The sequence below is a fragment of the Caenorhabditis remanei genome, chromosome V, assembly GCF_010183535.1.
Source record: "Caenorhabditis remanei strain PX506 chromosome V, whole genome shotgun sequence".
NCBI classification, from domain to species: Eukaryota; Metazoa; Nematoda; class Chromadorea; order Rhabditida; family Rhabditidae; genus Caenorhabditis; species Caenorhabditis remanei.
This window is the reverse complement of record NC_071332.1, coordinates 17,768,520-17,795,364: the sequence shown is the minus strand read 5'-3', so window position 1 is coordinate 17,795,364 and position 26,845 is coordinate 17,768,520. Positions and strand designations below refer to the sequence as shown.

At 39.2% G+C, this 26,845-nt stretch overlaps 5 protein-coding genes across 5 annotated transcripts; 2 read left to right on the top strand and 3 right to left on the bottom strand.

Annotated features, from left to right (window-relative positions):
- Positions 1-465: 465 nt before the first annotated feature.
- Positions 466-5,585, top strand: GCK72_020888 (uncharacterized protein; the record flags this gene model as incomplete). Its single annotated transcript, XM_053733865.1, has 7 exons — positions 466-765; positions 811-1,300; positions 1,347-1,803; positions 1,957-2,763; positions 2,813-3,937; positions 3,985-5,224; positions 5,268-5,585. 7 exons carry the CDS (start codon positions 466-468, stop codon positions 5,583-5,585), a joined length of 4,737 nt encoding a protein of 1,578 aa, XP_053582778.1.
- Positions 5,586-16,309: 10,724 nt separating this feature from the next.
- GCK72_020887 (uncharacterized protein) lies at positions 16,310-17,391 on the top strand (the record flags this gene model as incomplete). The annotated part of the gene is made up of 2 exons (XM_003106562.2): positions 16,310-16,492; positions 17,074-17,391. 2 exons carry the CDS (start codon positions 16,310-16,312, stop codon positions 17,389-17,391), a joined length of 501 nt encoding a protein of 166 aa, XP_003106610.2.
- A 117-nt stretch (positions 17,392-17,508) lies between these two features.
- GCK72_020886 (uncharacterized protein) lies at positions 17,509-19,327 on the bottom strand (the record flags this gene model as incomplete). The annotated part of the gene is made up of 3 exons (XM_003106564.2): positions 17,509-17,710; positions 18,420-19,196; positions 19,251-19,327. 3 exons carry the CDS (start codon positions 19,325-19,327, stop codon positions 17,509-17,511), a joined length of 1,056 nt encoding a protein of 351 aa, XP_003106612.2.
- A 336-nt stretch (positions 19,328-19,663) lies between these two features.
- Positions 19,664-21,918, bottom strand: GCK72_020885 (uncharacterized protein; the record flags this gene model as incomplete). The annotated part of the gene is made up of 3 exons (XM_003106439.2): positions 19,664-19,865; positions 20,973-21,770; positions 21,836-21,918. The coding sequence occupies 3 exons, from the start codon at positions 21,916-21,918 to the stop codon at positions 19,664-19,666; spliced, it is 1,083 nt and encodes a 360-aa protein (XP_003106487.2).
- Positions 21,919-23,177: 1,259 nt separating this feature from the next.
- On the bottom strand, positions 23,178-26,601 carry GCK72_020884 (uncharacterized protein; the record flags this gene model as incomplete). Its single annotated transcript, XM_053733864.1, has 10 exons — positions 23,178-23,294; positions 23,350-23,494; positions 23,537-23,749; positions 23,796-23,994; positions 25,172-25,248; positions 25,296-25,467; positions 25,512-25,708; positions 25,845-26,114; positions 26,163-26,453; positions 26,513-26,601. 10 exons carry the CDS (start codon positions 26,599-26,601, stop codon positions 23,178-23,180), a joined length of 1,770 nt encoding a protein of 589 aa, XP_053582777.1.
- Positions 26,602-26,845: the final 244 nt, after the last annotated feature.

Below are 26,845 nucleotides of genomic sequence, written 5' to 3'. Positions count from 1 at the left end.
ATAGTTGTGTCTCCAGAACTGAAACTCATCTTTACTAATAATATTCAGCAGATCTGTCCGTCTGTCCGTATGTCGCCGACTCTAGCGCCCTCTGTACTGAACCGTTTTTAATGAAATTTACACAGATCGATTGGAAATTTTCCCCGGATGATGCCCGTCTATTTTTTTAGTTAGAAAAGTTCAAAACTAGGTCACTACGTGAAAAAAAACGTGGTTCTCAAGCCTTTCATTGGTTTTCATTTCCAAAATAGGAAAATAGGAGTTCACGGGAAAAACAGTTATAGAATTTTTCATTCTACAAATGATTTCATTTCTTCAAATCGTCTAGAAAAATGGGTGGGGAACGTTCATAAACTATTATTTTTCTTTTTTTTTCGTGACACCCTCTTGAAGTTGGACAGTTTTAACTGAAAACGGCCAAAGTTGTTACAATTATGGCCATTTCAGTATTCCATTTTTAATTTTATGTCACATTCTTTTTCTTTCCCCATCGAGGATACCCAGTTGATGTCTCAAGATTCTCCAGCCCCAGATGACATGACCGGTCCATCACGAAGTGGAGTAATCGATGGAATCGAGGATACTCAGATCATGTCTCAAGATTCTCTAGCCCCAGATGACAAGACCGGTCCATCCCGAAGCGGAGTAATCGATGGAATCGAGGACACTCAAATCATGACTCAAAACATGAACGAAGACATGGATGATGTCGAGGACACTCAGATGATGTCTCAAGGATCAATAAGAAAGCGAGATAAGAGAAAGGTAAGTTCATCTTATATTGGCTTAGTCAAAAACTCTAACTTTCAGAGGAAAAAAAAAGCTGATTCGGCTCGAGTTTCAGCAAAAAGACAACTCGAAAATAAGGCAGACAAAGATCGAAGACTGCAAAACAATGCTACACGTTCCGCACTCCACCGATCGAATGGAACCGAGAAAACTAAAACGGGGAAGGCAAGGAGGGATTCTGAAATGAAATCTTTAAGACGTTCCCTGGAAACAGCTGAAGAAAAAGAGAAACGGAAGCAAGTGGACAAACAAAGACACGCAGAAAGAAAGTCTGAGGAGCCAGATGAAGAGAGAAAGAAACGAGCACGCATTGACAGAGAAAGAAAATCCGCAGCCAGAGCAACCGAAGATCTCACTCAAAAACTGTCTCGAAGAACTTCTGATCGGGCAAGAAAAAGCAAAAATAATTCTACATTTCTCGGAATCGCCGCTACAGATGACCGTCCAGACACTCATTATTGTGGCAGAATGGATAACGAATGTGCTTTTTGCGGGGCGCTCTATTTCAAATGTGAGTTTTCGGTGATAAAAAATAAATCATGTTTGTTACATTCCAGGTGAAACGACAACAAAAGGGGAGTTTACGGCATGCTGTCTATCTGGCGCGGTGAATATAGAGCAGAAGAAAATTCCAATCGCCCTTAAGAAGTTGTTTCTCACTAATAAAGATTCGAAAAATCAGGATCTATGGAAAGAGTCCAAGAACTTCATCGAGCAAATTCGGCAATACAATAATTCGCTTGCAATGGCGTGCATGAAAGCGGATGTCCAGTTACCATCTGGGGGACCGTACTGCTACCGTATCCACAAGCAAGTCTACCATCTGATTGGGGATCTTCATCCAGGAGTCAGTCAACCACGGAACTTCGCCCAAGTTTTCATAATGGATACAGAGCAAGCGGCTGCTGAGTTAGCTGGAAGAGATATGAATTCTTCTTGCTCCAAAGAGTTGTTCGATAAGCTAATCGCTATACTGAAAGGAAATCATCCCCACGTGCAGTCGTTTCAAATGATGTATGAAGTGGAAAAAGAAGAAAAAGAAAAAGCGATGCAAGAGAAAAGACCTGAGCGGAACATTACCATGACGTTCCAGACTCGCAGTCAGGATGATCACAGAAGGCGAGAATGCTGAAAATGAAATATTTTTTGAAATTTTGTTTTTTTCAGATATCAGGAATCCACAGCCAACGAAGTAGCCGTCGTTTATGTTGGAGATTCAGACGAGATTCCGGGAAAGAGAGGAACCACAGTGTACCAAAGGAGTGGCAAAATCAATTCCATCGCGCTGATTGACCCGAATTGTGACCCGATGTGCTATCCGCTTCTTTTCCCTACTGGACAGTTTGGATGGAATCCAGAAATTTCGTATACCAAACCAAGAGGAAAAAGGAATAGAGTCACCATGAGAGAATTCTATGCTTATAATCTTCATGTTCGAACTTCTTTCTCTCCACTTTTCCGCTCGAGGAAGCTATTCCAACAATATGTAGTGGATGTGTGGACTAGAACTGAGCAAAACCATTTGAACTTCATTCGAAACAACCAAGCTTTGCTTCATGTGGAAACACTTAGTGGATTACAGGACTATGTCGTTGGAGAAGAAAAAGGGCCAGTTGGAATGAGGATCACGCTTCCAGCTTCCTTCACTGGATCCCCGAGAGATATGATTGCAAAATATCAGGATTCAATGGCAATGGTGGCAAGACTGGGGAAACCAGATTACTTTTTGACAATGACAAGCAATCCGAAGTGGTCAGAAATCCAGGAATGTCTGTTCCCTGGGCAGACTGCACTTGATAGACCAGACCTCGTGGCACGTGTGTTCCAGCTAAAAATCACCGAGATCAGAGAAGATCTTTTCAAGCGTCATGTTCTTGGAAAAGTGCTAGCATATATCTATGTCATTGAGTTCCAGAAACGTGGTCTCCCACATATGCATATGCTTATAATCATGAAACCGGGATCCAAACCGAGGTAAGCTAGATATCAAGACAAATACTTCAAAACGCTATTTTTATTTCAGAACTGCAGCCGATGTTGATCGGATCATCTCTGCGGAAATTCCAGACAAAGATGATAATCCAGTTTTGCATGAATTGGTAACCACTCTCATGATGCATCGTCCCTGTGGAGTCCATAACCCAAAATCTCCGTGCATGCAGAAAAATGGATCATGTGATAAGAAATTTCCAAAGGAATTCCGTGACACCACGTCTACTGACAACGACGGTTTCTCATTGTACAGAAGACGTGATGATGGGAGATGTGTCGAGTACCAGATCGATGGACAAGTTGTTCCACTTACCAACCAAAATGTGGTACCGTATCCTCCATGGTTCCTCACTAAATACAGGTGCCACATCAATTTGGAAGTGTGTGGAGCCGTGTCAGCCGTCAAGTACATATTCAAGTACGTATATAAAGGTACAACAAGAGCAGCTGTCCTCATCCGAGTTGTCGATGGGAAACAGATGGAAGTGGTTGATGAAATCAAGCAGTATTTGGATACTCGCTTTGTTTGTGCACCGGAAGCTGTCCACCATTTGTTCAAATTCCCGATGTCCTACAGAAGTTGTAATGTTCTTCAACTTGCTGTTCATCTTCCGGAAGATCAAAATATAATTTTTCAACGTGGGGATGAGGCACAGGCCGTTAACCGAGCTCAATCCAAAAACACCAAGTTGACTGCATGGTTTGCTATCAACAAAAAGTGTGAAGAAACAGTTCTCCCGGATGGATCCTTTCCTCCAACTCTCAAGGATTCTAGACAATACTTCTACCATGAGATGCCAGAGCACTTCACATTTAACACAAGTACAACTGCGTGGCAACCGAGAAAAACGATGAAAACTTCTCTGGGAAGAATGTATTTTATCTCGCCGAAAAATCGGGAAAGATATGCTCTTCGACAACTTCTTCTGTACACCAAAGGTGCTACAAGCTTTGATGACCTCCGTACGGTTCAAGGAAGGAGGTGGGACACATTTGTAGAAGCTGCTCGAGCTTCTGGATACCTCTCAGATGACACGATGTATGAACAAACTCTCTCAGAGGCGGCTGGATTCCACTCTGCTGCTCAACTTCGTGGATTGTTCGTGATGCTTCTACTTTTTGAGAACATCAACAATCCGGAAGAACTTTGGAATAAGTAAGAATTTCTACCTTCTGTAAAATTAACTAAACTTATTTTTCCAGATTTCTCAAAGATCTTTCTGAAGATTTTGAGCATCAAGGATATTCTCCGAAAGAAGCTGAATCATTGGCTTATTATGACATGAAGGATCGAATGGAAGCTATGAATGGAGACATTAAGCAGTGGATCAATAAAGACTATCAGCCCGTGGCTTCAGCAACTCACTTTGTTGACTTGAGAGAATGTGAGAAGAAAGGAGAAGAGATGAGATTGCTACTCAACGCTGAACAGTCTGAAGCCGTCGAGTCCATTTTAGCTGCTCTCGATTTGGGTGGTCTTTTCTTTATTGATGGTCCAGGCGGTAGTGGAAAGACATTCGTTTACAACTGCTTGGCAAACATCATCATGGGAAAAGGACTGACAATTCTTCCGATGGCATGGGTTGGAATTGCCGCAGCACTCCTTCCAAACGGCCGTACTGTGGCCTCCATCTGCAAGTTGAACATCAATGACTTCTGCAAATCGTCCACTCTCAAGCCAAACTCCGCATTGGCAAAAGTCTTGGCTGCCGTATCAATGATTCTGTGGGACGAGGCTCCGATGTCTCCGAAAGCAGCTCTTGAAACTGTAGACAAGCTATTCCGTGAGATCACAGGGATCGATTTGCCATTTGGAGGAAAAGTGGTTGTGTTAGGAGGTGACTTCCGACAAGTACTCCCAGTGGTGGATAATGGAAGAGCTGAAGATCAAATTGCCAACTGCATTAAGAAGTCGTTCCTCTGGAATCAATTCCAAGTTTTCCAACTGAAGACCAACATGAGATTAACAGGAGATGCCCTCGAATGGAAGAAAGAGCTTCTGGATATTGGCGATGGAAAAATTGGAGCACCAGAGACCGGAGAAATGTCAATTCCAGATGGATTGGAGTCAAATGGAGATCTCGCAGAGGAAATTTTTGGTGATTTGTTGGCCTCGGGTGACGTCAATAAGTTGGCAAAAGTAGCGATTCTGACTCCACGTAACAAGGAAGCTCTAGAAGTCAACAATTTAGTACTCGACAAGATGGCCGGCGAACTTAAGTCCTACACTTCACTTGATCAGATTACTCATAAAGATGGAGGAGAAATCAACGACAGTTTAAACTTCACCACTGAATTCCTGAACCAAATGACACCATCTGGAATGCCTCCACATCTTCTTCGTCTCAAAAAAGGAGCAATCGTGATGCTCCTGAGGAATTTGGACGTCAAGAACTCATTGTGCAATGGAACCAGATTAGTTGTGGATGATATGGGAGCAAGAGTAAGTTTTGAGAGTAGATCAAATTTTCTACGTATTGTTTCAGGTTCTCCAGTGCAAGTTTATCAATGGACCACGCCAAGGACAGATGGTCTTTATTCCAAAGATCAAGCTGAACTACGAAAAGGGCCTGCCATTCATCATGAGTCGTCTCCAATTCCCCATCCGTCTCTCCTTCGCCATGACCATCAACAAGTCCCAAGGGCAAACATTCGAGAAGATTGGATTAAAGGTGGACGAGCCTATTTTTTCACATGGGCAACTCTATGTTGCCCTGTCTAGAACCACTTCCAAAGACGGGATCCGAATCGAATCCGCATCTGGAATAGTGAATAACATTGTCTACGAGGACGTTCTCCAGTAAACCTCATATTTTCCTTAATTTTTCAAAAACTTCTTCTTTTTGTTCATTAAATTTTTTGATCTATAAATATTGTCTTTCTGAAACATTTTTTGACTGCACCTAAAGTATTATAATTAGTCCGAAATCGGCGGAAGCCAGGAGGGTAGCCGCCGTTAGGCGGCGTTTCCCGACTGGTAGTTTTCTGGTTAATTGGTCAATTAAGTAATTACTAACTTCCATATTCGACATTGGCCTACTCGACCATAACCTGTGCGTCGCCGTCACAATGACACTCATTGCTTGGGCATTGTAGAAAAAGTTGACGAAGAAGATGTAAAAATGGAATAGAGCGTAGAAGTTGTCATTCACCCAAATCATTATGGGGATAGTTGTGGAGATATGGTAGAGACGGGAGATCCACGTGTTTAGGTAGCAGAAGATATTCTGGGTAGCGGGGAATTTATACAGTACCGCTCAAAAGTATATTAAGTTTTGGTTTTTTCAATTGAAAAGGTTCGACTTTGAGAGTGTGTCATGGTTATCAAGTAGATTTTCAATGGATCAAACAAATCAAAGGAAGAGTTCCATTTTTGTAGTTGACAACTTTTTTGTACGGACATTCCCTAGAGAGTTATGATTATTTTAAGACGACACCTCAAAAATCGCACTATTTTGCACTGAAAAGAGTCGATTTGAGAGAGAAATTACTTCGACAATATGTCGCTTGCTAGAAAGCGTTTGTACAAAAAAATTTGCCAATCCATTATGAATCTTCTTGATGGGACAATAAGTATAACCATGACACACTCTCAAAGTCGAACCTTTTCTATTGAAAAAGGCAAAACTTAATATACTTTTGAGCGGTACTGTAGTTACAGTACCGGTTATCAACTTTGGCTGTTTTCAATTGAAAATGACCAACTTTGACAGTGTATTTCAGTGCCACCTGACGGTCGGAAAAATTAAATTTTGTATGGGTGGGACAGCTCGCGTTTTTCTCTATCGAAATGATCTAATTTCAAAAAATTATGTACAACAATGGCACATCATTTTTGTAGTTGACCATTTTTTTGTAGGGGCATCTGGAAAGTTACAGGTTGTCAAATCCGAACTAATTTCACATCAGTGCATTTCAGCGAAATTTTGAAATTTGACAACCTCTAACTTTCACGGTAGTGTTCCTACAAAAAAATGACAAAATTGAGTTTATCGGGCAAGCAGGTGAGATCGAAATACACTGTCAAAGTTGGTCATAAAAATTTAGCCATTGAAATTTTTGAATTCTACAGTACTCTAATGACACCCGGACATCCTGACAAACATACAGATGGATAGGCATTCGAATATGGAAAATACGAATGTTGTAAATGCACTCCATTTAGAAAACTTACAATTCCCATATCACATTGAATCACTCTATAAAACGAGTAGCGAAACTCTCTTCCTTTGAGAAAAAATATGAAAAAGACGACGAGAAGGAATGATGGGATTCCATAGCATAGCCAGATTCCGTGGATTATCATTTTGCTGAAAATGTTTAGAAAATGTGAGAAAAATAGCTCATAATAACCAGAGTTGCAACGGGCCGGGCCGGATTTTCAGTACTAAAAAAATTCCAATTTTTTTCGAAACTTTTCCGATTTTTCGGAAAAAAAAATTGAAAAATTGAAAAAAAAAAAAAGGTACCTATTTTTTACCGAATTTTTTGAATTTTTTTGAAATTTTACATTAAAAATTTTAATTTTTTGATGCATAACTAGCTTTTGATTGAATTCTGAAGAATAGTCAAAAATTCGATAAAATTCAAAAAAATTCAAAGGTTCGTTCAAAGTTTCGTTCAAAATTTCAGTTCAAATTTTTTCAGCCGGGCCGTGGAAATTCTCGTCACGGCCCGGCGCGTTGTAAGTATGAAAAGCTATTATTTTTGTGGTTTCATATCTGAAAATGCGTCTAAAGCGAGTTATGAGACCTCAAAATGCCAAAAATCGATGCTAGTCATCCAATTTTTCAGTTCATTTCAATAGAAATTCTCCTCGTCGTGCACGTGAAATCAATATTTTCAAAAATTTTCAAAAAAAATTGAAATATGAACAATTATGAGTTCATTTCACGTACAGAGGAGGAGAATTTCTATTGAAATGTACTGAAAAAATGACGACGGGGAGCGATTTTTAGAATTTTGAGGTCTCAAAACTCGACTGATTTTTCAGATATACTTGAGAAAAAATTTGGAAAATTTTCAGAAAAAAAATTATTGAAAAAAAATTCTAGTGAAAAAATTCGCAAGTATGAAAATAAAAGGTTGGACAGGTTAATTGTGAGCGAGAAATGATTTGAAATGAATCTTTTTTTAATTGAAAAAAAAGTAATCTCTTGGGGAGGAGGATTTGTTAGTGCAATGTTAGTGCAATTTCTCAAAATGAATTTTTTTTCCAAATTTTTAATTTCTTTTTTCACTACGTAATCACAAGTTGTGTATTTCACGAGTATGGGAAAGGTCGGAAGCGTTTTTAGGGTTAGGCTTAAAAGTTTGACAATTTTACTCAAAACCGAAACTCGTCGGCCATACCCTCAAACTAAAGTCATGACGACACAAGTATAAATTTGTGTAGATCAGAATGAAAAAAGTCAACAATAATTTTAAAAATTTGGAGTTGATAATCCGCGGATTCACGCGCGCTCGCTCTCTCTATCAGAGTTGAGCGGAATTCCGCCTTCCGCCTTCCGCTTTCCGCCACTTTTTTCTTTCCGCCTTCCGCTTTCCGCTCTCCGCCGAAAAATGCTTTATTCCGCCTTCCGCTTTCCGCTTTCCGCCAGAAACTTTCCTATTTCCGCTTTCCGCCTTCCGCCTTCCGCTGTTTAAAGATTTTTTCCTCAGCTTGAAAAATTTGATCACCTATTCCAATTTACTGATATTTTTGTGGTTTTTTGCAGCAAAGCTATCAGTGTTTATCAAAAAAACAAAATTTAACTCAAATTTAACCATTTTAGTGTTTTTTATTACAAAATAAGGCCAAAATCGTATTTTTGAAAGCGACATTGTGTTCCGCCTTCCGCCCTTTGGCATTTTTTTTCATTCCGCTTTCCGCCTTCCGCTTTCCGCCAAAAAATTTTTGCTTCCGCCTTCCGCTCTCCGCTTTCCGTCGATATTTTTTTTAATTCAGCCTTCCGCCTTCCGCTTTCCGCCCAAAAAATTTTCATTCCGCTTTCCGCCTTCCGCCTTCCGCCTTCCGCCATCAAAAACCGCATTCCGCTCAACTCTGCTCTCTATGTTCTGCTCGAAATTGATATTCTGGTTACCAGTAGAGATCAAACCTGAATTTTGGCATTCGATGACAAAGATACATTTTTAAAGATGTCCGGATTCTAAATCTTCATTCGAATTTTGATTTTTTCAGGGTTACAGTAGTTCCCACTCACTAGGGAAGGATCCCGAGTCAAGATGGAGTTACAGGTCGAGATATACAGTACCGCTCAAAAGTATTGAAGTTTTGCCTTTTTCAGTGGAAAATGCCCAACTTTGAGAGTGTGTCATAGTAAAACTAACTATCCCACAAAGTAAATTATGTATAAACCATACAGAAAAAAGGTAGAGCTTCATTTTTGTAGTTGACAACTTTTTTGTACAAACAGTCTCTAGAGAGTTACATTTTGACAAAGTAATTTCTCCCTCGAATCAACCAGTGCGAAATAGTGCGATTTTTGAGCTGTCCCCTTAAAATGGCTCGGGCAAAATTCGCGCGAAAGTCAAATTTTCAAATTTTTTTTCGACCATCTTTACTAATAATATTCAGCAGATCTGTCCGTCTGTCCGTATGTCGCCGACTCTAGCGCCCTCTGTACTGAACCGTTTTTAATGAAACTTACACAGATCGTTTGGAAATTTTCCCCGGATGATGCCCGTCTATTTTTTTAGTTCAAATAGTTCGAAAATAGGTCACTACGTGAAAAAAACGTGGTTTTCAAGCCTTTCAGTGGCTTTCATTTCCGAAATAGGGAAATAGGAGTTCACGGGAAAAATAGTTATAGAACTTTTCCATTCTTCAAATGAATTCATTTCTTCACATTTTCGTATGGTTTTGGAAAGTTGTTCTACGAATCTTGGGTCAGATCTATTCTGCAAACTGTTTTTGCTATGAACAACCAGTTGTGGACGAGACGAGTCAGATGTTGAAGTGTAGGTTAGATAATATTCAACTGATTTGTTAGCAAGGAATCTAACTTGCCGAAGGTGATTTTCATCCTTTCAAAATTCCGAGAAAATTCTAGAAACTTCTTGACACAGATGAAGTCTGTGAGGATCAGAAGTAAATAATTTCTGATTGGTTAGTAATATTAGAAAATGATAGTGGGATATGATTGGTTCTTGCATCTTGAACAGAGTTGACCGGAATTCCGACTTCCGCTTTCCGCCACTTTCTTCATTCCGTTCAACTCTGATCGTGAAGGACGAAATTCTAATTGATCTGTCTATCCGAGTTGAGCGGAATGCGGTTTTTGAAATGGCGGAAGGCAGAAGGCGGAAAGCGGAGTAAACATTTTTTGGGCGGAAAGCGGCAAGCGGAAGGCGGAATTTTAAAAAATTGGCGGAAAGCGGAAAGCGGAAGGCGGAAGAAACATTTTTGGCGGAAGGCGGAAGAAACATTTTTGCCGGAAGGCGAAAGGCGAAAGCGGAATGAAATTTTTTGGCCGGAAAGCGGCAAGCGGAAGGCGGAATTTAATAAAAATCGGCGGAAAGCCAAAGACGGAAGCAACAAATTTCTTGGCGGAAAGCGGAATGAAAAAATGCAAAAAGGCGGAAGGCGGAATACAATGTCGTTTTTAAGAAGACGATTTGGCCTTATTTTGTTGCAAAAAGCCCTTAAAATGGTTAAATTTGGGTAAAATTTTGTTTTTTTCTTCGGCAAAAACTGATAGCTTTGCTGCAAAAAAACCTCAAAAATAGCAGAAAATTGGAGTCTGCGAATAAATTTTTCAAGCTGATATCCTCTAGGCGCAAGGCGGAAAAGCTCTTGAAATAGCGGAAGGCGGAAGGCGGAAAGCGGAATAAAACCATTTCGACGGAAAGCGGAAAGCGGAATGAAAAAAGTGGCGGAAGGCGGAATTCCGCTCAACTCTGCTGTCTATGTTTCCTTAAGAATATTTGTGAAGAAAAAAATCGCTTCATATTCCACAGGAAAGATAAGTCATTGAGAAAGTTTGTCGAAATCTTATCAGTAAAGCAGAGGTGCTTTAATTGGTTTCTATCATAACGGGCTGCTTAGCCTACAAAAACTAATAACAAGTGAAAAATTTATACGATCCAGGAGTAGGAAAAATTATGAAACCTCGATAGTCTGAACCATTTGAGAAGCGCCGCAGGCGCTGAAACACCCAGAAGGGTGGAGTAGAAAAGGAGGTTTAGCAGCCGTTAGGCTGCGTTAACCGACTGGTCTTTACTATTAACAAACACCAGATTCTGTATGTTTGTTTGTGTGTCGCCGATCCTACCGCCCTCCCTACTGAACCGATTTTCTTCAAATTTGGACCAAAAGATCAGAAATTTTCTCTTAATGATGCCCGTCTTTTTCTTTTTTCAAAATTCTCAAAATTACGCCTTCTGAGCCAAAAACACTGATAAAGCATAGGGGAATGAAAAACGGAAAAGTGGCGTGAAACTGTCGGCCTAAGCGTCGTCATTTCTTTCTTTTCATCGGCTTGCATTTTTCGTGGCCGTATGGTTAGGGTTGACGTGTCGCAGCGTCCGATCTGGCAAGTTAGGCGTCGTTGACTACAGTTAGTTTTAAGTTCGATCCCGGGTGACGAGAAAAGTTTTTTCATTTTTTGTTGATAGGTTCGGAAAAGTAGAAGTTTCCGAACATGTCGTTTGTTTCCAGTGAGATCTACGTCACGAACAAATGCGGACCGTTTCCTAAAGAGGAACGACGACAAGCATTTTTTGTTATCATCGGATTCAGAAAAAATAGAGGACTAAAAACGTTTCCTTTCCTTCCAGATTGATCGGTAACACAATTAGATACGGGCTGTTTTCAGGACACAGGTGATGGATCCATTGTTGATCCAAATGGGCCCACATAAAAAAGTTTTAAAAGACATTTTGGCTAGCATTTCCCTTCTTCTTACCACTGTTTTCGCTTCACCCATTTTTTAAATATAATGATGAGCGGAAGCCGCGTGAAGTCCTGATATGGGACACGTAAAATCCGTTTTTTCCAACCGCTGATAACTATCATTTTCTTTCTAACTACTAACTGTTCCCGCCGACAATTCACTGGATGCTTATGGTGGTGCTTCTCCTGTTTCCCGTAATAACACCTTCACCTCGGACGCTGTTCTTCGGCTTCGTGATAGTCTGACTTTCGGGTTGAATGGTCTAATAGTAAGTCTGATGAGTACAAAAGAAGAAATAGATGAAGGTGTGTTCCATCGATCAGAATCAGATGGGAGAGTGGAGCTTGGAGAAATTGATTGGCTAGAGGACACGACACAGAGATCGGCAAAGAAAAACGGCAAGAAGAAAACGTCCGGTGAAGCTATCCGGACCAGATATTGTCAGGATTCCATAGCAAATGTTGTTGACCTGACGGCAGAAAGAGACGAGATGAATATGAACAAGTACGGATATCAGCTCGGATTTAGATGTGAGCGTAGAATTTAACGGAATTGACGGGATCGAGGGCGTTCAGCTGATGACACAGGAGCCGGTGAAAAAAGCCGGTGAAAAATATAGACAAAAAAGAGACGTCGGGCACTGCTTTCCGGCACCCAAGATTGTCCGAATCTTTACTATCTCTGAGATTGAAAATTATGGCAAATGATACATCAATCTGAAGATTTCTACAGTCTGACACTGAGCAGTCGACAGTCGAACTATAACAGAACCAACACGAAACAAATGGAAATCAGCAGGAAAAATGAGTCCGAAGAACAAACGAAATCTGGACGGACTTCATAATTTCCCAGGCTGCTTTCAGATGTGACGGCGGGAAGAACAAGAGCCAACACCATCAGAACATCTGTAACTCAAGTGAAAGAGACGGGCAGACCACGTCAAGTTCGGAAGTCGACACGTCAACGAGCTGTTTCTCCAGTAGGTGCTACTGATGCAGAACCACATCCTCACTACAGTGGAAGGATGGATCAAGTGAATCCATACTGCTAGGCGCTATATTTCACGGCCATGTTTGTTTTTCAAATGATGTAGGTGAATGCGTTTAGGAATCCGATCTTGCAAGTTAGGCAACGTTGACTGTAATCAGTTGGATGTGTCCCATGTGGGGACGTGGAAGATTTTTTCTTATCGCTAGATTTAGAAAAAATGGAGGATTAAGGGAACGAAATTGTATCAGAAAAGTAGAGATATGACAATTGTGTTTTTCCGAAACGGTCTGCTCACAGCTAGAAAAATACAAACAAGTTAAGAAAAATATTACGATCAATAAGTTGGAGAGAATTCTGAGACCTCGATAGTCTCAACCGTTTGGGAAGCGCCGTAGGCGCTGTAACTACCAGAAGGGTGGTGTAGAAAAGGAGGTTTAGTCGCCGTTAGGCGACGTGAACCGACTGGTCATTCAGAATTAGAAGAAATTCTGAAAAATCGTGAAAAATGGTCACATTTTCGATGAAAAATTGAAAAAATTACGAAAAAAAATTGGAAAAAAGGGTCATTTTTTGAAACCGGGCCTTCGGGCCGGGCGGGCTTGAAAATTTTCTACCGGCCCGGGCCTTAACAACTATGCTGGAACCGAAATTTTGCGCTGATTTCAAATCTGTCTTCTGTTTTTGCTAAACGACTCTGTGAAAAAAGTTATTTGCGTCTTTGCACAGGTAAAGTGCGCTTCAACCGTATGCGGATGGACCAGGTTTCTGGTCCGTAACTGATCCGTTACGGCTATTTTCACGACTGGCCAGACGGTCCGTTTCCAAAAATCGCGAACGGATAGAATACGGCTCTGCACTTTAGCGTGGAAAAGCAATTGACTCGCGCGCGGATGGTATACGGATTCGCGTACGGATCCGTTACCGATGGCTGAGGTCTGAGGGACTAAAGACTGCACCCTCTTCCATCTATTTTTTTCTTGCTGAATTATTTATTTTTTTTGTTTGTTTTCTAATTTTGAGCTTTTTTCATTTGCGATCGTTCAAAATATTGCTTTAAAAAATTTTACTCGCGTGAGGATTGCATCGGAAGCCGTCGATACATTTGACTTTCCATGGAATTATCCTAAATTTATTACTTTCCAATGTTATGTGATTTTTACGTATTTATTTATGTATTAATCATGTATTTATGTATTAAATGTTATCTTTTTCAGAATAAACAAAATAAAATATCCATTTTGTATGGTTTGACTGGAAAAACGGGGGTTTTGTAGTAAATGAGAACAAAAATAGAAGGGAGGAAGCGCTCGCCGTTACATTCTCTCCGTTCGCGAACCGATCCGTTACTGATCGCATACGGACCCACATATAATTTTCAAAAAATTCATTTTTCGACCTATGAGCACCTACCGTACTACAGTAACCCGGAGCTGCGACCCAATATTGGGTATATGTGTTACCCAAGACCCAGAGTACATGTTTAAATAACAAACTTTCCCTAGTACCTCTGTTGCTTGTGTCTTACAGAGAACGCGTTATATGATTCCTATGCGGACCGCGCGCGACTTGCGGTGCATCCGTAACGGGTCGTTCGCGACTCACCTGTGTGTGGCTTCTCAATGCAAAAATGAGCATTTTCAAGACCAATTTTTTAAAATGTTGTACGTGTATTTCCAATAATGTAGATTGTATTGTTTGTGTTGGAACTATAGAAAATTTTTAGACATTTTTTTTGTAGATGCGTCATTTTTGAAAATTTAAGAAGCCACACAAAAAAATTTATTCTGAAAAAAAATTCTGAAATCAAACTATGCTAAAATCATCTTTACATCCGTATTTATACGTATGAAACTAAAAAATTTGAAAAAAAAAATGAGAAAAACGTTAATTTTGAGAGTCTTGAAAATGCTCATTTTTTGCACGGAGAAGCCACAAAGACGCGAATAACTTTTTTCACGAGATCTTTTAGCAAGAACAGGACACAGATTTGAAATCAGCGGAAAATTTCGGTTCTAGTGATATATATCTCGACATATAACTCCATCTTAACTCGGAGCGCTTCCCTAGTCAGTCCACCACATTGGTCAGCCCTCAAAATTCAAAAGTCCTTATGGACCTATTCTGGGGTAGCAAAAAATAGTTTTTTGCTTATTTTTTGCTATTCAGAAAGTAGCAAAAAAACTCCTGGTTTGGAGGTATTTTTTGCTTGACCTTTTCTAGGCCAGCCGGCGGATTTCTTGGCCATGTGTAGATTTACGGGAGATTTTTTTGTGATTTTTTCAGCATCCATGTACTTTATCGCTACTTTTGAACTGAATTCGTAATTTTATTAATTAATTTCATGTTTTGTAATCGTTTAATCATTTTTTTCCGAACTTTGCTGAAAAAATCCCAAAAAAAAGCTCCCGTAAATCTACACATGGCCAAGAAATCCGCCGGCTGGCCTAGAAAAGGTCAAGCAAAAAATACCTCCAAACCAGGAGTTTTTTGCTATTTTTACTATTTTCTGAATAGCAAAAAATGAGCAAATAACTATTTTTTGCTACCCCAGAATAGGTCCATTATGACATCATCTTTACAGCTGTTTGGAATTTTTTCTAGAAAATTTTAACTGGTTCGGTTTCACAAATAAGAATACGTTTGAAAAAAGAAAAACGTTTGAAAAAATTTCAACGATCAGTTTCAAAATGTTTGTCCAAAGTATACTCCTACTACTAATTATAGGTTTGTGTGTACTCGTGTTTTTGTGGAGAAAAGGTTGAATTTCGAAAAACCTAAAACATTTTGCAAACGACTCTCTGTAGTTTTGAAAAGGTACCGGTTTTCCGAGTAGAGCAAAAATAAAATCTTCTTACTCAAAATCGTTAATTAGGGTAATTAGAGACCAAGAGCTTAAAGGGGAGCTAAGGGCTTTCGTCATAGAATTGTCTTTCTAAAAAGTATGAAATTTTCGAATATTTTTTTGAGTTTCGATTTCAGCTAGGGACACTTGAGTCCACAATAGTTCTTATTATCGGGAAAGGTCTTGGTTTTTTATTCAGGTTGGAAAGCTCACGCTGTCAGGATTCAAAATTCAAAAAATTCAAAAAAAAATTTGAGAAAAAAGTATCTCCAAATACTCCTTGAGGTCTTTGCAGGTCTGCAACAACCAGGAATTTCCATGAGAAACGCGGTAGATCAAAAGCTCTTATATGACCTACCAATAGGTATTCAGGCATGCCATGTGAAATTTCCCTTAAGCGGGAATTTCTATTAAAATTTTTCGATTTTTGTCAAAAGACGATGCTTTTGATCGATTTTTCTTTTCTTTCTCGTTGAGCTTGTGCATTTTGCTCCGTATCACTCAAAACTTGGCGAATGTTAGCTTATTTTGAAACTCTTGTCTAGATCTTCATTTTTGTAGTTGACCACTTTTTTGTACGAGTCTTCCTTGGAGAGTTATGGGGCGGGGGAAGCTTTGCACCAAAAAACTGTCAACGGTCGGTAACTCTCTAGGGAGAACACGTACAAAAATTGGGTCAACTACAAAAATGAAGGTCGAGACAAGGTCTACCCGAAAATATAATTTTTGAAATAATGGCACCACCACGTCTCGTTTTTTTCTCCTTCCTTCTCCAATTTCTCATTTTTCCCCTCTTTCCAGAATGTCTTCTCCAGACGACAATGAGAACAAGGCTCCGGTCAACGATCCGACCAAAATCACGTTGGCAAAACTAATCGGCGCCGCGTTCGCGACAACGATGGGGACACTTGGCAAGGCTGTGTTGGGAGCGAGCCAGGAGACGTCACGGATGAGTCCAGAGTTGCAGAAAAAGGTGGAGGCGATGGTGAGTTGGGGTGTACCGGATTAGAACCGAGACGGTTTAGAACCGGAATCCGTTGAAGCAGGTCAAATTCCGGTCCTAGTTTCTAATAGTTTCGATTTGGGCGGTTATAATCCGTACCAGTTTAGAGTTGGTTCAGGTACAAACTGAAACGTCCCGTTTTAGAACCGTCGAGTCAAAACAAGTGGTTTTATAACTGTAGAATTTCTGTTTTTAAATGATAAAAAGTGGTACGAGTTGAAACCGCCCAAATCGGAACCGTTTGATTTTGCTCATGTCGTTTTAGAACCGTTTTAAAGCCATTAAAAAGGAAACCTCAATGGAAACTGTGTCAGTTAGATCCGGCCGTTTTAGAACCGTACAAATTGGAGACGTCTGCACCAAACTATTCAATTCGGACCGGTTTTGATTCGTGTGGTTCTACACCGTAATAGTTTCAAATCGGAAACAACTCGTACCAGTTGTTATCTGACAATCAAATGACAACTGGTACGAGTTGTAACCGCCCATTATAAAAATGTCCAATCGAAACTGTTTGAACTAGAACCACCCGCTTTATAACCGAAACCTCTCCCTTCTTCCAGTACGCCAACCTCACCCCCCACAACGACGTGTTCCCAGCAGCACCAGCCGACGGAGACAACGTGATACCAACGGGACGACTCGTCCGATGCGTCTGCACTCCCGATTGCACAAAAGAGCTCCCACAACCCGAATATCGACTCATCGGACAGACGGAAGAAGACGCGCGTTGGATGGTGAAACCGAATTCGAAGATGATCGTCCCCCTGGTGACGAAGGGAAATGGCAACCCGATTGGAATCAATCTTCAATTGAATGTGATGGATGAAACGGGAAAGAAGACGGTTACGAAGGTGACATTTGTTCGTAGACGACGCTGATTTTTGTACATTTCTTATTTCTTTTCCTGTATTTTCATCCTTGTGTATTTATGTATTTATTCATCTTTTCAAAAGATTTATTTATTCCTTTGTTTCTGATCTGACAATTTATAAATTTCAATTTTTAATCAAGTTATTGAACTTCTCCTTCGTCTCTTTGTCCCACTCCTCCATATGCTTCGAATGCCAGACAATCATTTGAATCGAGGCATGCGGCGGTGGGTATACTGTAATCGTGGCGAGACGTCCGTCGGTTTTGCGTCGAATGTCTCCGACGACACGCTCGATGCGAGCTTGGCGGCGTTTGAGGTCCGCGGCACTAGAAAAGGTTACTGTTGGGATGAAAGTGCGCTCTATCGCACAGCAGGTAAGAAACGGGAGATGAAGGTATGAGGATTCTGGATCCAGTTTTAAACTTTTACCCATTTATTAGCACGGCACCGTTCTCACGGCCTCCAGCGGAGGCCGTGCGTTCTTACAGAGTGTATAGATCACAAATAGAGCTCCATTTTTGTTGTTGACAACTTTTTTGTACGGACATTCCCTAGAGAGTTATGATTATTTTAAGACGACAGCTCAGAAATCGCACTAATTTGCACTGAAATGGGTCGATTTGAGGGAGGAATTACTTTGTCGACATGTAACCTGCTAGGGAGCGTCCGTACAAAAAAGTTGCCTACAAAAATGAAATTTTATTCTTGGTCTGTTTGATCCCAAAATAGGTTATTTTGTGGGACTGTTAGTTTTACTATGACACACTCTCAAAGTTGGGGATTATCAACTGAAAAAGGCAAAACTTAATATACTTTTGAGCGGTACTGTATGTGTTCGTACACTGGAAAAATAAGAACATCTTTGCGTTTACTATTTGCCGATTGAGAGCTCATAACTCGGCTCGCAGAGACATTTAGCCGGTTTTGATTGCAGAAATGGACTCACTGGAGTCAAAAGTACCAAATTAATAGATCGTTTGCAATCCCAAGACTTCCCTTTTCAGTTATTCATACTGTTTTGGAAAAAAATTTTACCTCAAAATACTCATCTCCACCTCGATCCCCTCCAAAAACTTCTTCCGATCACATTGAGTCTTCTCTCCAAAACAAACGTTCAACTCCTCCAACATCTCATTCCCTTCTCCATCAATCCATTGTCGGAAGAGTTGATTATAATTCAAATGTGCTCCGGAATCCCCTCTGAGCAGCACCTCCCGGCACTCCATATTCTTTAAAAACTCATTGGTCACCCAGCTGAGTTCTCCAAGATGTAATTTGGAGCATTTGACGGAGCCAGTGTACTGGAAGTGCTCACATTTTGCATTGAATTGGAGCTCGTCTGTTTTGACGACTTCTAGAAAATGGAGCATATTTTCTTGGCTCAAAAAAGCGGGGTATTTAAGCCAGGGGAGGATTGCAATAGTCGTAAACTTTTCCGCGTATTTCCAGACGAATAATTTGTTGTAAGATGAAATTTGAAATTCGGAAGTGAAGTCGAAATGCTTCACATTCAGAATACTCAATAGATGAATTGTGAGATTCTCCAGAAGATCCCAATGACACGAATCATGTTTCAGATGCCACCGAGTCAATGGCTCATTCCGTTTTCTATGCACACTCATTTGCATGATAGAATTATTGATTTTTCGGGGTCTCGAGTCAGGACAGTTCTGTTCGACAGAGATTGCAATTGTGAATTTCGAAAATTTCAGTGACATACTCGCTGGCATTTCCCATGTGAGAGTGTCCAAAAATAGCTTATTTTGAGTCAAGTATCTTTTAAAGCGGGCGGAGATCATGGTTAATTGGATTCTGAATTTTTTCAATTTTTTCACGGTAATTAATAGAAGTCGATTAGTCACTTACATATCAGATGGCTCGATTTGTCGGGCTACTTCGTTTATAGCCAAGTCAGGGAGTTTTAGCAAAGGGAAGGTAGTCATATTAGTGGGGTAAATGAGGTGTCCTAGGTCTCAAGGCCTATTGATTCTCGCTAAGGCAGGCCCCGCCCACTTTTGCAATGGCAGGGCACGGTTCTAGGAAATCAACTATGTTTGCTTAATATTAGAGGGTAAATGAGGTGTCGGGGTCTCAAGGCCTAAGGGGATGGATATCGATTCTTGCTTAGGGCGGCTCCGCCCACTATTGCAAAGGCAGGGCACGGTTCTAGCAAATCAAGTATTTTTAATTTATATCACAGGTTTGGAGTAGGAAATTTCACAATATTCGAGGGTTAGCTGTTAAATTACACAAAAAATAAATAAATGCACATGAAATTATCAATATTCGAACTCCCCGATACTTCGTTTGTATCGAGCGAACGATCGCTCTGTCAATCCCAAAATGTATTCCGGTTTCCAGACACAGAACTCGATTGTGCCGGGTCCGAAGAGAACGGTTGCACGGCGCCCGTCAGTTTTGCGTTTGATGTCGGCCGGATGGTCCAAGAAGTCGATTAGTCGACGACGGAAGTCGGGCTCGCTGGAAAAATTGGAGTTTTATAGAGATTTGGGTGGGCGTATTGTAGTTTATAGCTAGTTGAGCGGTTTCTATGCTAAAAATTATCGACTACCGACTGAAAATCTCATTACTTACGGAAAATCGTCGATTTTTATCGAGTTTTAACTCTTTTTTCATGAATTTTATGGTTTTACTTTCGAAAATAGTAATATTTCACTAATTCAACTCATAATTCGGTGGTTTTTCACCCAAAATCGAAGTTTTCTGATAAAATGATGGCCAAAATTTGGAGAAAATCGCATTTTTTGAAGAAAAACTAGTTGAAAATCTATTGAATTTTTCTGAAAAATTTTCAAATTTTCATCAGATTTTCGAGAAAACTGCCTAAATCGAGTGTTTATCACAAATTATTTGTGACAAATATATAATAGAAAATCGTCAAATTAGCATGAAAATTTTGAAAAATCCGGTTTTTCCAGTGGTTTTATGCAGAAAATGGCAAAAATTCCAGAATTTTTATGGAAAAAAAATATAAAGTTTCTCTTAAATTACCAGCATATTTGCTTATCACGGTTTTATCAAACCGTCCCTGGAACGAAAATTTCGTAAGAACAGACCCCCAGAAACTTGTTTCTGAGTAAAAATTTAGCAAAAACTTCAGGAAAAATCACTATTTTTGTTACAGGTATGTGCCCGGGGGACGTTGAGCGCCTCGCATTTTTTCAAGAAATTTGAAAAATGCGGCGAGAGAGAGTGTGAGAATTGGAGAGACGCAGACACACACTCTCTCGTCGCATTTTCGCACACTTTGAACTCTTTCAGCGCTCAAAGCGCCTACATATGCACATCCCTGTTTTGATACTTAATTTTTGAAAATTTCAGCAGAAAAAGAAACAAAAATAGTGATTTTTCAATTTTCCTCTAATTTTGTACTCAAAAACATGTTTCTGGAGATCTGTCCTTGAAATACTTACAGTTTTCATACAAATTCAAGATGCATCCAGAAAGTAATTCTTTTCAGTCAGTTTTCTTGAAACTTTTTTGGTCAAAATTTTTAGAAAAACTTTCGGAATTTTTTTCCCGCAGCCCTGTTCCCGAAATCCATCCATTCTGCTCTCCAAAACTCACACAAAAATAGTTTCAATCGTATTTATCCCACGAAGAACCTGTCCCTGATCGACATTCACATCATACTGTCTGTACTGAACCAACTCAAGATTCGGAATTTTCCCATCGACCCAATATTGAATAATCTTGTTAAAATCAAAGAATCTTCTGGGTCTCCCATCGATTTTCACACTAACGGTATCAGCGCCAAGGACACAGTCTGTGGTGACCCAACCGATGGATGAAGACTGAAAACGTTTGCATTTCATCAATGGTTTTTCGTATTCAAATCCATCGCATCGGATATTCAAATCCCATGTTTCCGCGGTGATTCCATCCAGAAGACGTCGCAATTCTTCGGGCAACATCGGTGTTTTCCGAATGTCGCGACGTTGATATCCAACATTTCCAAAGTGTTTCGAATACTTGAGAATCATACTTAAATCACTGAATTTCGGGAGATTCATGAGACAACTCAAGTTGAATGTCTTGATTCTCAGAATCGTCAAAAAGTAAGTGACGATGGTATCGATCATTTTGAAATTCGACTTTATCGAGGTATCCGCAGTCTGGAAATTCCAGGTGACACGTCTGCTGGTCCCTTCGTGTTTCCTCCAGAATACATATTCTCCATTCAACTTTTTCAGTTTGCCAGTTTCCGATGGAAAGCGAAAACAGTGAATATTAATGGCGATATCGTCGAAACCCAGTACAAGTGAGATTCTAGAATCCTCACGGATAAACGTGAGATAGTCGGCGGGAATTTTGAATTTTTTGAGCTCCTCCAAGAAGGTATCCGAGGACATTGAGGTTTCGATGCTGAAAATTTGAAAATTAATTTTTTTTTCAAATTTGGAAAAAAAAACTACAAAAAACCGGCTTACACTTCATTTGGCTCCGAAAAACGAACAACTGATTTAAGCGCCAGCGTCGGAAGTTTCATCAGATCGAAAAGTGGTTTCGGCATGGTGGATTCTGGAAGAAAACAATAAATTCAGAATTTTTGGGATAAAAAACAAGGAAAACGGAAGGAATCATCATTTTTAGCAGATTTTTTCGTTAAAACAACATTAAAATTTCCTTATTTTTCGATTAGATAGAGTTTGTTCATGTTTTCCAGGAAAAACGTTGAAAATTAATGAATTGTGACATTTTCCATTCAAATTTTGTTGAAAAATGAATCGTTTCGGAAGAAAATTGGTTTAACTTAACATAGAATATTTTTTGAATAACATCGCGACCGATTTTAACGAAATCCGGTATTTTTGTGAATTTTCTATGCTAAATTACGAAAAATTTCAACATTTTAACTTTCGAACCAATTATTGTGTCAAATTCTTAGTTTTTATTCTGTTTAGCATAAAAATAAACGACTTTTCGGTCATTTTCAATTCAAAATCGATTCTTCTCGACCAGTGAGATTAATCCGCAAATTTCCATGACAACCGCTACGAAAAACGACCGGAAATTGACAAGTGAACAGAATCTGAAATAATTTCGGGCAAAAAATGCCCGCGAGTGTCTGATAACTCGAAATAAAATAACGTATTTGATGTATAAACGCTAAAAATTGATTTCGCCCTCTTTTAGAAGGTTTTTCAACAGAAAGCTTGTCTAAAAGCTGTAATTCAACAAGATATATCATCATTTATTTTTTTAATTCTAAAAAAATCAAATGAATTTATCGAAAATTACACATTTTTCGTTCGAAAAAAGATCGAAAAAATTAATTAAAATTCAATTTCCGCAATTTGACGTGACGGTGTTCCAGTGTCCGCAAACACCGAAAAAGGAAAAGAGTGCGTGGAATGAGGAGGGTGGATTAGAGAAATGAGGGGAAATGGAGGGAAAGTGTTTTGGCCGAAAATTAGCAATTTTGACTGCAAAAAATCGGAGAATTTGAGAAATATTGTTTGTGATTGGAAATCTGTAAACTCTAGATAAGAAAAGTATGAAAAACAGCGGTAACTGAAAAAACGCGGAGAAAGAAGGAATGGATTACTGTATCTAACAGTTACAGTAATACATGAGTTATATGGTTGGAAAGCTGAAGACGTGAGGATTCTGAATCTGTTTTCGAATTTCAGATGGTTCGAAATCTGAGTGAGTTACATTATTTTGAATTTTCAGGACGTCTTCTAAATACCTTCTTTGCTTTTCAGCATGAATAGCTGATTCCTGAGTTTCAGCCGTTTCAAATCGTCGCAAAATTCATTGTAAAAATAATTATGAATCAGTGGTTGGTTCAATTAGTAGTGGAGTGAAAAAGTAGGGCCTGTGCCGTTCACTAATACGATACTCAAGCCAATCCGACGGTAATTGTGACCAAGAACTGACATCAAACTGAAAAAAAAGTAAATTTCTTCAAAACGCGTCCGTATCCCTTAAAAAGGCTCACGTCTTCTATAATATCAACAGCAGAGTTATCACGATACTTATCACGATTTTGAGCAACGATGCTTCTTGTATTCGGAGGCACTTTCCACCAAAACCTCCTGCGGTAACATATCTTCCAGTCCACATCAAACTCCTCCAGTATTGATCTGAAGACTCAGAATGTTTGTAAATTTTCCAACGAAACTCACTGGACTCTGATGTAATCCGAGTTTAACATGTTTTCTACTAGCGCAAGTGTAGACCAAAATCCCGTCCAGATGTAAACTACTATTTCTTGTTTTTTGTCGTTTCGAATTTCTTTACGCTCTCCACACTTCATGATCATTGTTTGCAGGCTTTCGACAAGAAGCGAACAAGGAAAATTAGCAAAACTGATTGACACATTTTCTAGTGTTGTTGAGCTGAAAAACGTCTTCTTTTGGAAACTCTGTTTTCCAAATGTCTCACCTCTCAAAAGACCAATCCAGCGTATACTCATAGTCACTGTGCTCAGTCCGGATAAAAACAAGAAAATAGGATCCGGGATCAAAGGTAATTGATTTAATCAGAAAGTCTATGCTTGAGCCTCTATCCTCCACGGTTTTAAATAATTCTCCACACTTGTTATTGCTAGTTGCACGATGAATATTCAGATACATGTAAGTTACTGTAAGACGATGGTCTAATGAAATATTAGGTTGAGTCATAAGTTTCTTTCTTTTTTTAGATTGTTTTTGACACGAAATTTCTTGAAGGGTAATAGTTCACATAATGAGAATTATAGTTGGTCATTGTGATTATACCTGTGATTTGACGTTTGCCATCTGCTTAATTTCAGCCGTAGACACGTCAAAACACTTGAGGAATCCTTTTTTTGGCACCATTTTTAGTCTCCATTTTTTTCCTAGAAAATGTTGACAAAAATGGTTGAACTATACAAATTTGAAATTTTTTTTGTTGATTTTTCTTTAACGCTAGATAAAGAAATTGGCGAAAACGTTTATTATTGAGTAGAGTAGACGTTGATGTTTTTGAATTTACTTTGTTTCCATTATTCACATCATTTGTCCTTTTTCGCAGGAAGCCCGAAGTCAACATCATCAAAATCATGTAATGTTTTAGTTTGATGAACCCTACTGCTCGTAATTCTGAATCAATCCACTTGATCTTTTGCACATTTTTAGAGCAATATATCTACTGTTGATTACTTGTAATAAAATAATTCAGACTTGTTTGGGAGTGTTGAAAAAAGACCTAGATGTCACTCAGGTCTACTTCACAAACTTTCTCAAAAGTGCGAAAACCATAACAAACATATCAGCCAAGTTTTATCACTTATTCGAATGGCTTAGGTATATAATTTTTGTTGCATAACTTGCTCATGTTACTGTCTAATTTTTACAAATAATTTGATATAAATTCTCTCTCCAATATTTTAGTAATCTGCTTAAATCCAGGTCAACACAGTTTTCTCATACCAGTCAATCGTCTGATCATAACTTCTTTGTCTCGGAGGGTTTGATCCAAAACTAAAATGTTATTGCAAGACTAAGTCTGTCTTCAAAATACTTATTCGTTTTTTCATAAAAATCTTAGCATTTTGATATAAATGCGACTATAATCAAAACACTTTCCAAAATAGGAATTTGATTGGAGACATAAAAAAACTATCGATCTCACGAGTCTGTGCACTAACTTGAAACAACTGAAAAGGTCATTAGAATGCAAAAAAGTTTGGCTCGATAAACAATCACCGGACGTAGAAACCGTGAGTCAATGTTCAACCTCCAAAAAAGAAAGAAACTTATGACTCAACCTAATAATAAAGTGGTTTTCATGGTTACCATGATCGCTGGAATCTTCTTCAGAAGTGATTTTAATACGGAAGTTCTGACGATGGTTTGTGTCAAGTCGAAGAACTCTCCAAAAGAAATAGTTATTGTCTCAATTAAACGATGTGAAACTCACTGGTAATCTTGGTTTACAGTTCGTTTAATTGTCTGACTGAAGCATCTTTGATGAAATATTTTTCGATATTTACAGACATCTAAGTCATCAAAATAACGGATAAAATCTTGAAATTTCATCCAGAAAGCTCTTGATTCAATGTTATCATCATCAGTGTAAAATTTGCAGGAATCTTCTATAAATAAATTGAAACCGTTTACCAAAAAAAAACAATACCTTTGCTGTATACTGGTAGAATTTTGTGTTTGTAGTCATTTGTCCAAGTGGAACCAATAAGAATATACTGGTATCCATCATGTTGTTTGGCATCAAGAATAGAGTACACGTGTTCTGTTTCTAGAACTAAGTTTTCAAGTTCTGTTTTCTTGTAAGAGTTTTCTTCTAGCTCGTTGATTGAAACAGCCATCAAATAACTGCAAAAATTCACGATTTCGCGATTTCGGCTCGACTTGGTTCGTCTCGATTCGCAAATTTTTCGAATCGAGACCGGACAAGATGTCTCGCGAGGCGACACTCTTCTCGCGACTATATTTTCAAACAAAAACTTACTCAGCCTCAGTGAGAGTTTTCCACAAATCGTCTGGAGATTTGTCATTGACTTCAATAGAACTACAACGATTTCCGGTAAGACATTCAAGTGCCCAGCCGGCGTCCCCTCCATCTAGTTCTCCGTAACTTCCTTTGACTTTTGCGAATGCTTTTTCGATAAATGCCGCCCAGAACTCCTTGAAATAACTTTGAACAAATCTCTCATCACCATCAATTTGTGGGATGTGATAATCGATTTTGATCACTTTCCATTCACCATCGATGAACAATCTTTAAAAAATAGTGAGAATATAAGCATAGACCAAATTCAAAACCTACCGAACCTGTACAATTCCACAGTCAACATTGTAATCTCGTCGTGGTAACACGTGCTCCAGAATATCTTTCCGTCGAGCAATACACATCAGAGCAGCTATGAGCCAACAATTTCCCAAACTTCCTTGTTCGATTTCAAACGGACACGGATCGTTAAAAACACACCAGTCTTTGTCGAACTGATGAGGTGCGTGCCATGGAGTGTCTGGTTTCTTGATAGATTTATGTGTTCGGATGCCGAGCGATGCGGCGTTGGGAGGAAATTCTGGATCAACGAACACTTTTCCGGTGCTTCTGGAATTTATGAAAAAAAAAACAAGGTTAGTCACGTTTCCATCGCAGACAAACGGTACCTGAGTGTCTCTGCAAGTTGTCGACATTCTTCGTCACTTTTCTCGAAAACTTCTTCTTTTGTTGGGAAGAATTTGACTCTGAAAGACATCAGAAATGAATGGTTTTGGATTTTGAATGACGTTTTGGCCAGAAAAAAATTGGCAGCGTGGGCAAAAAAGTAATGTTCACAACGTCTGAAACAACTAAATCCCTATTGATTATTCAGAAAGTTGAAACTATGAGAATTCTGAATCTGTTTTCAAACTTTTGGTATGCCAGAAACTGATAGAGACATATCAGTTTTGGTGTTTGGGAGACGTCCTGAAAATTCAAAATAGTGTAACTCTGTTTTC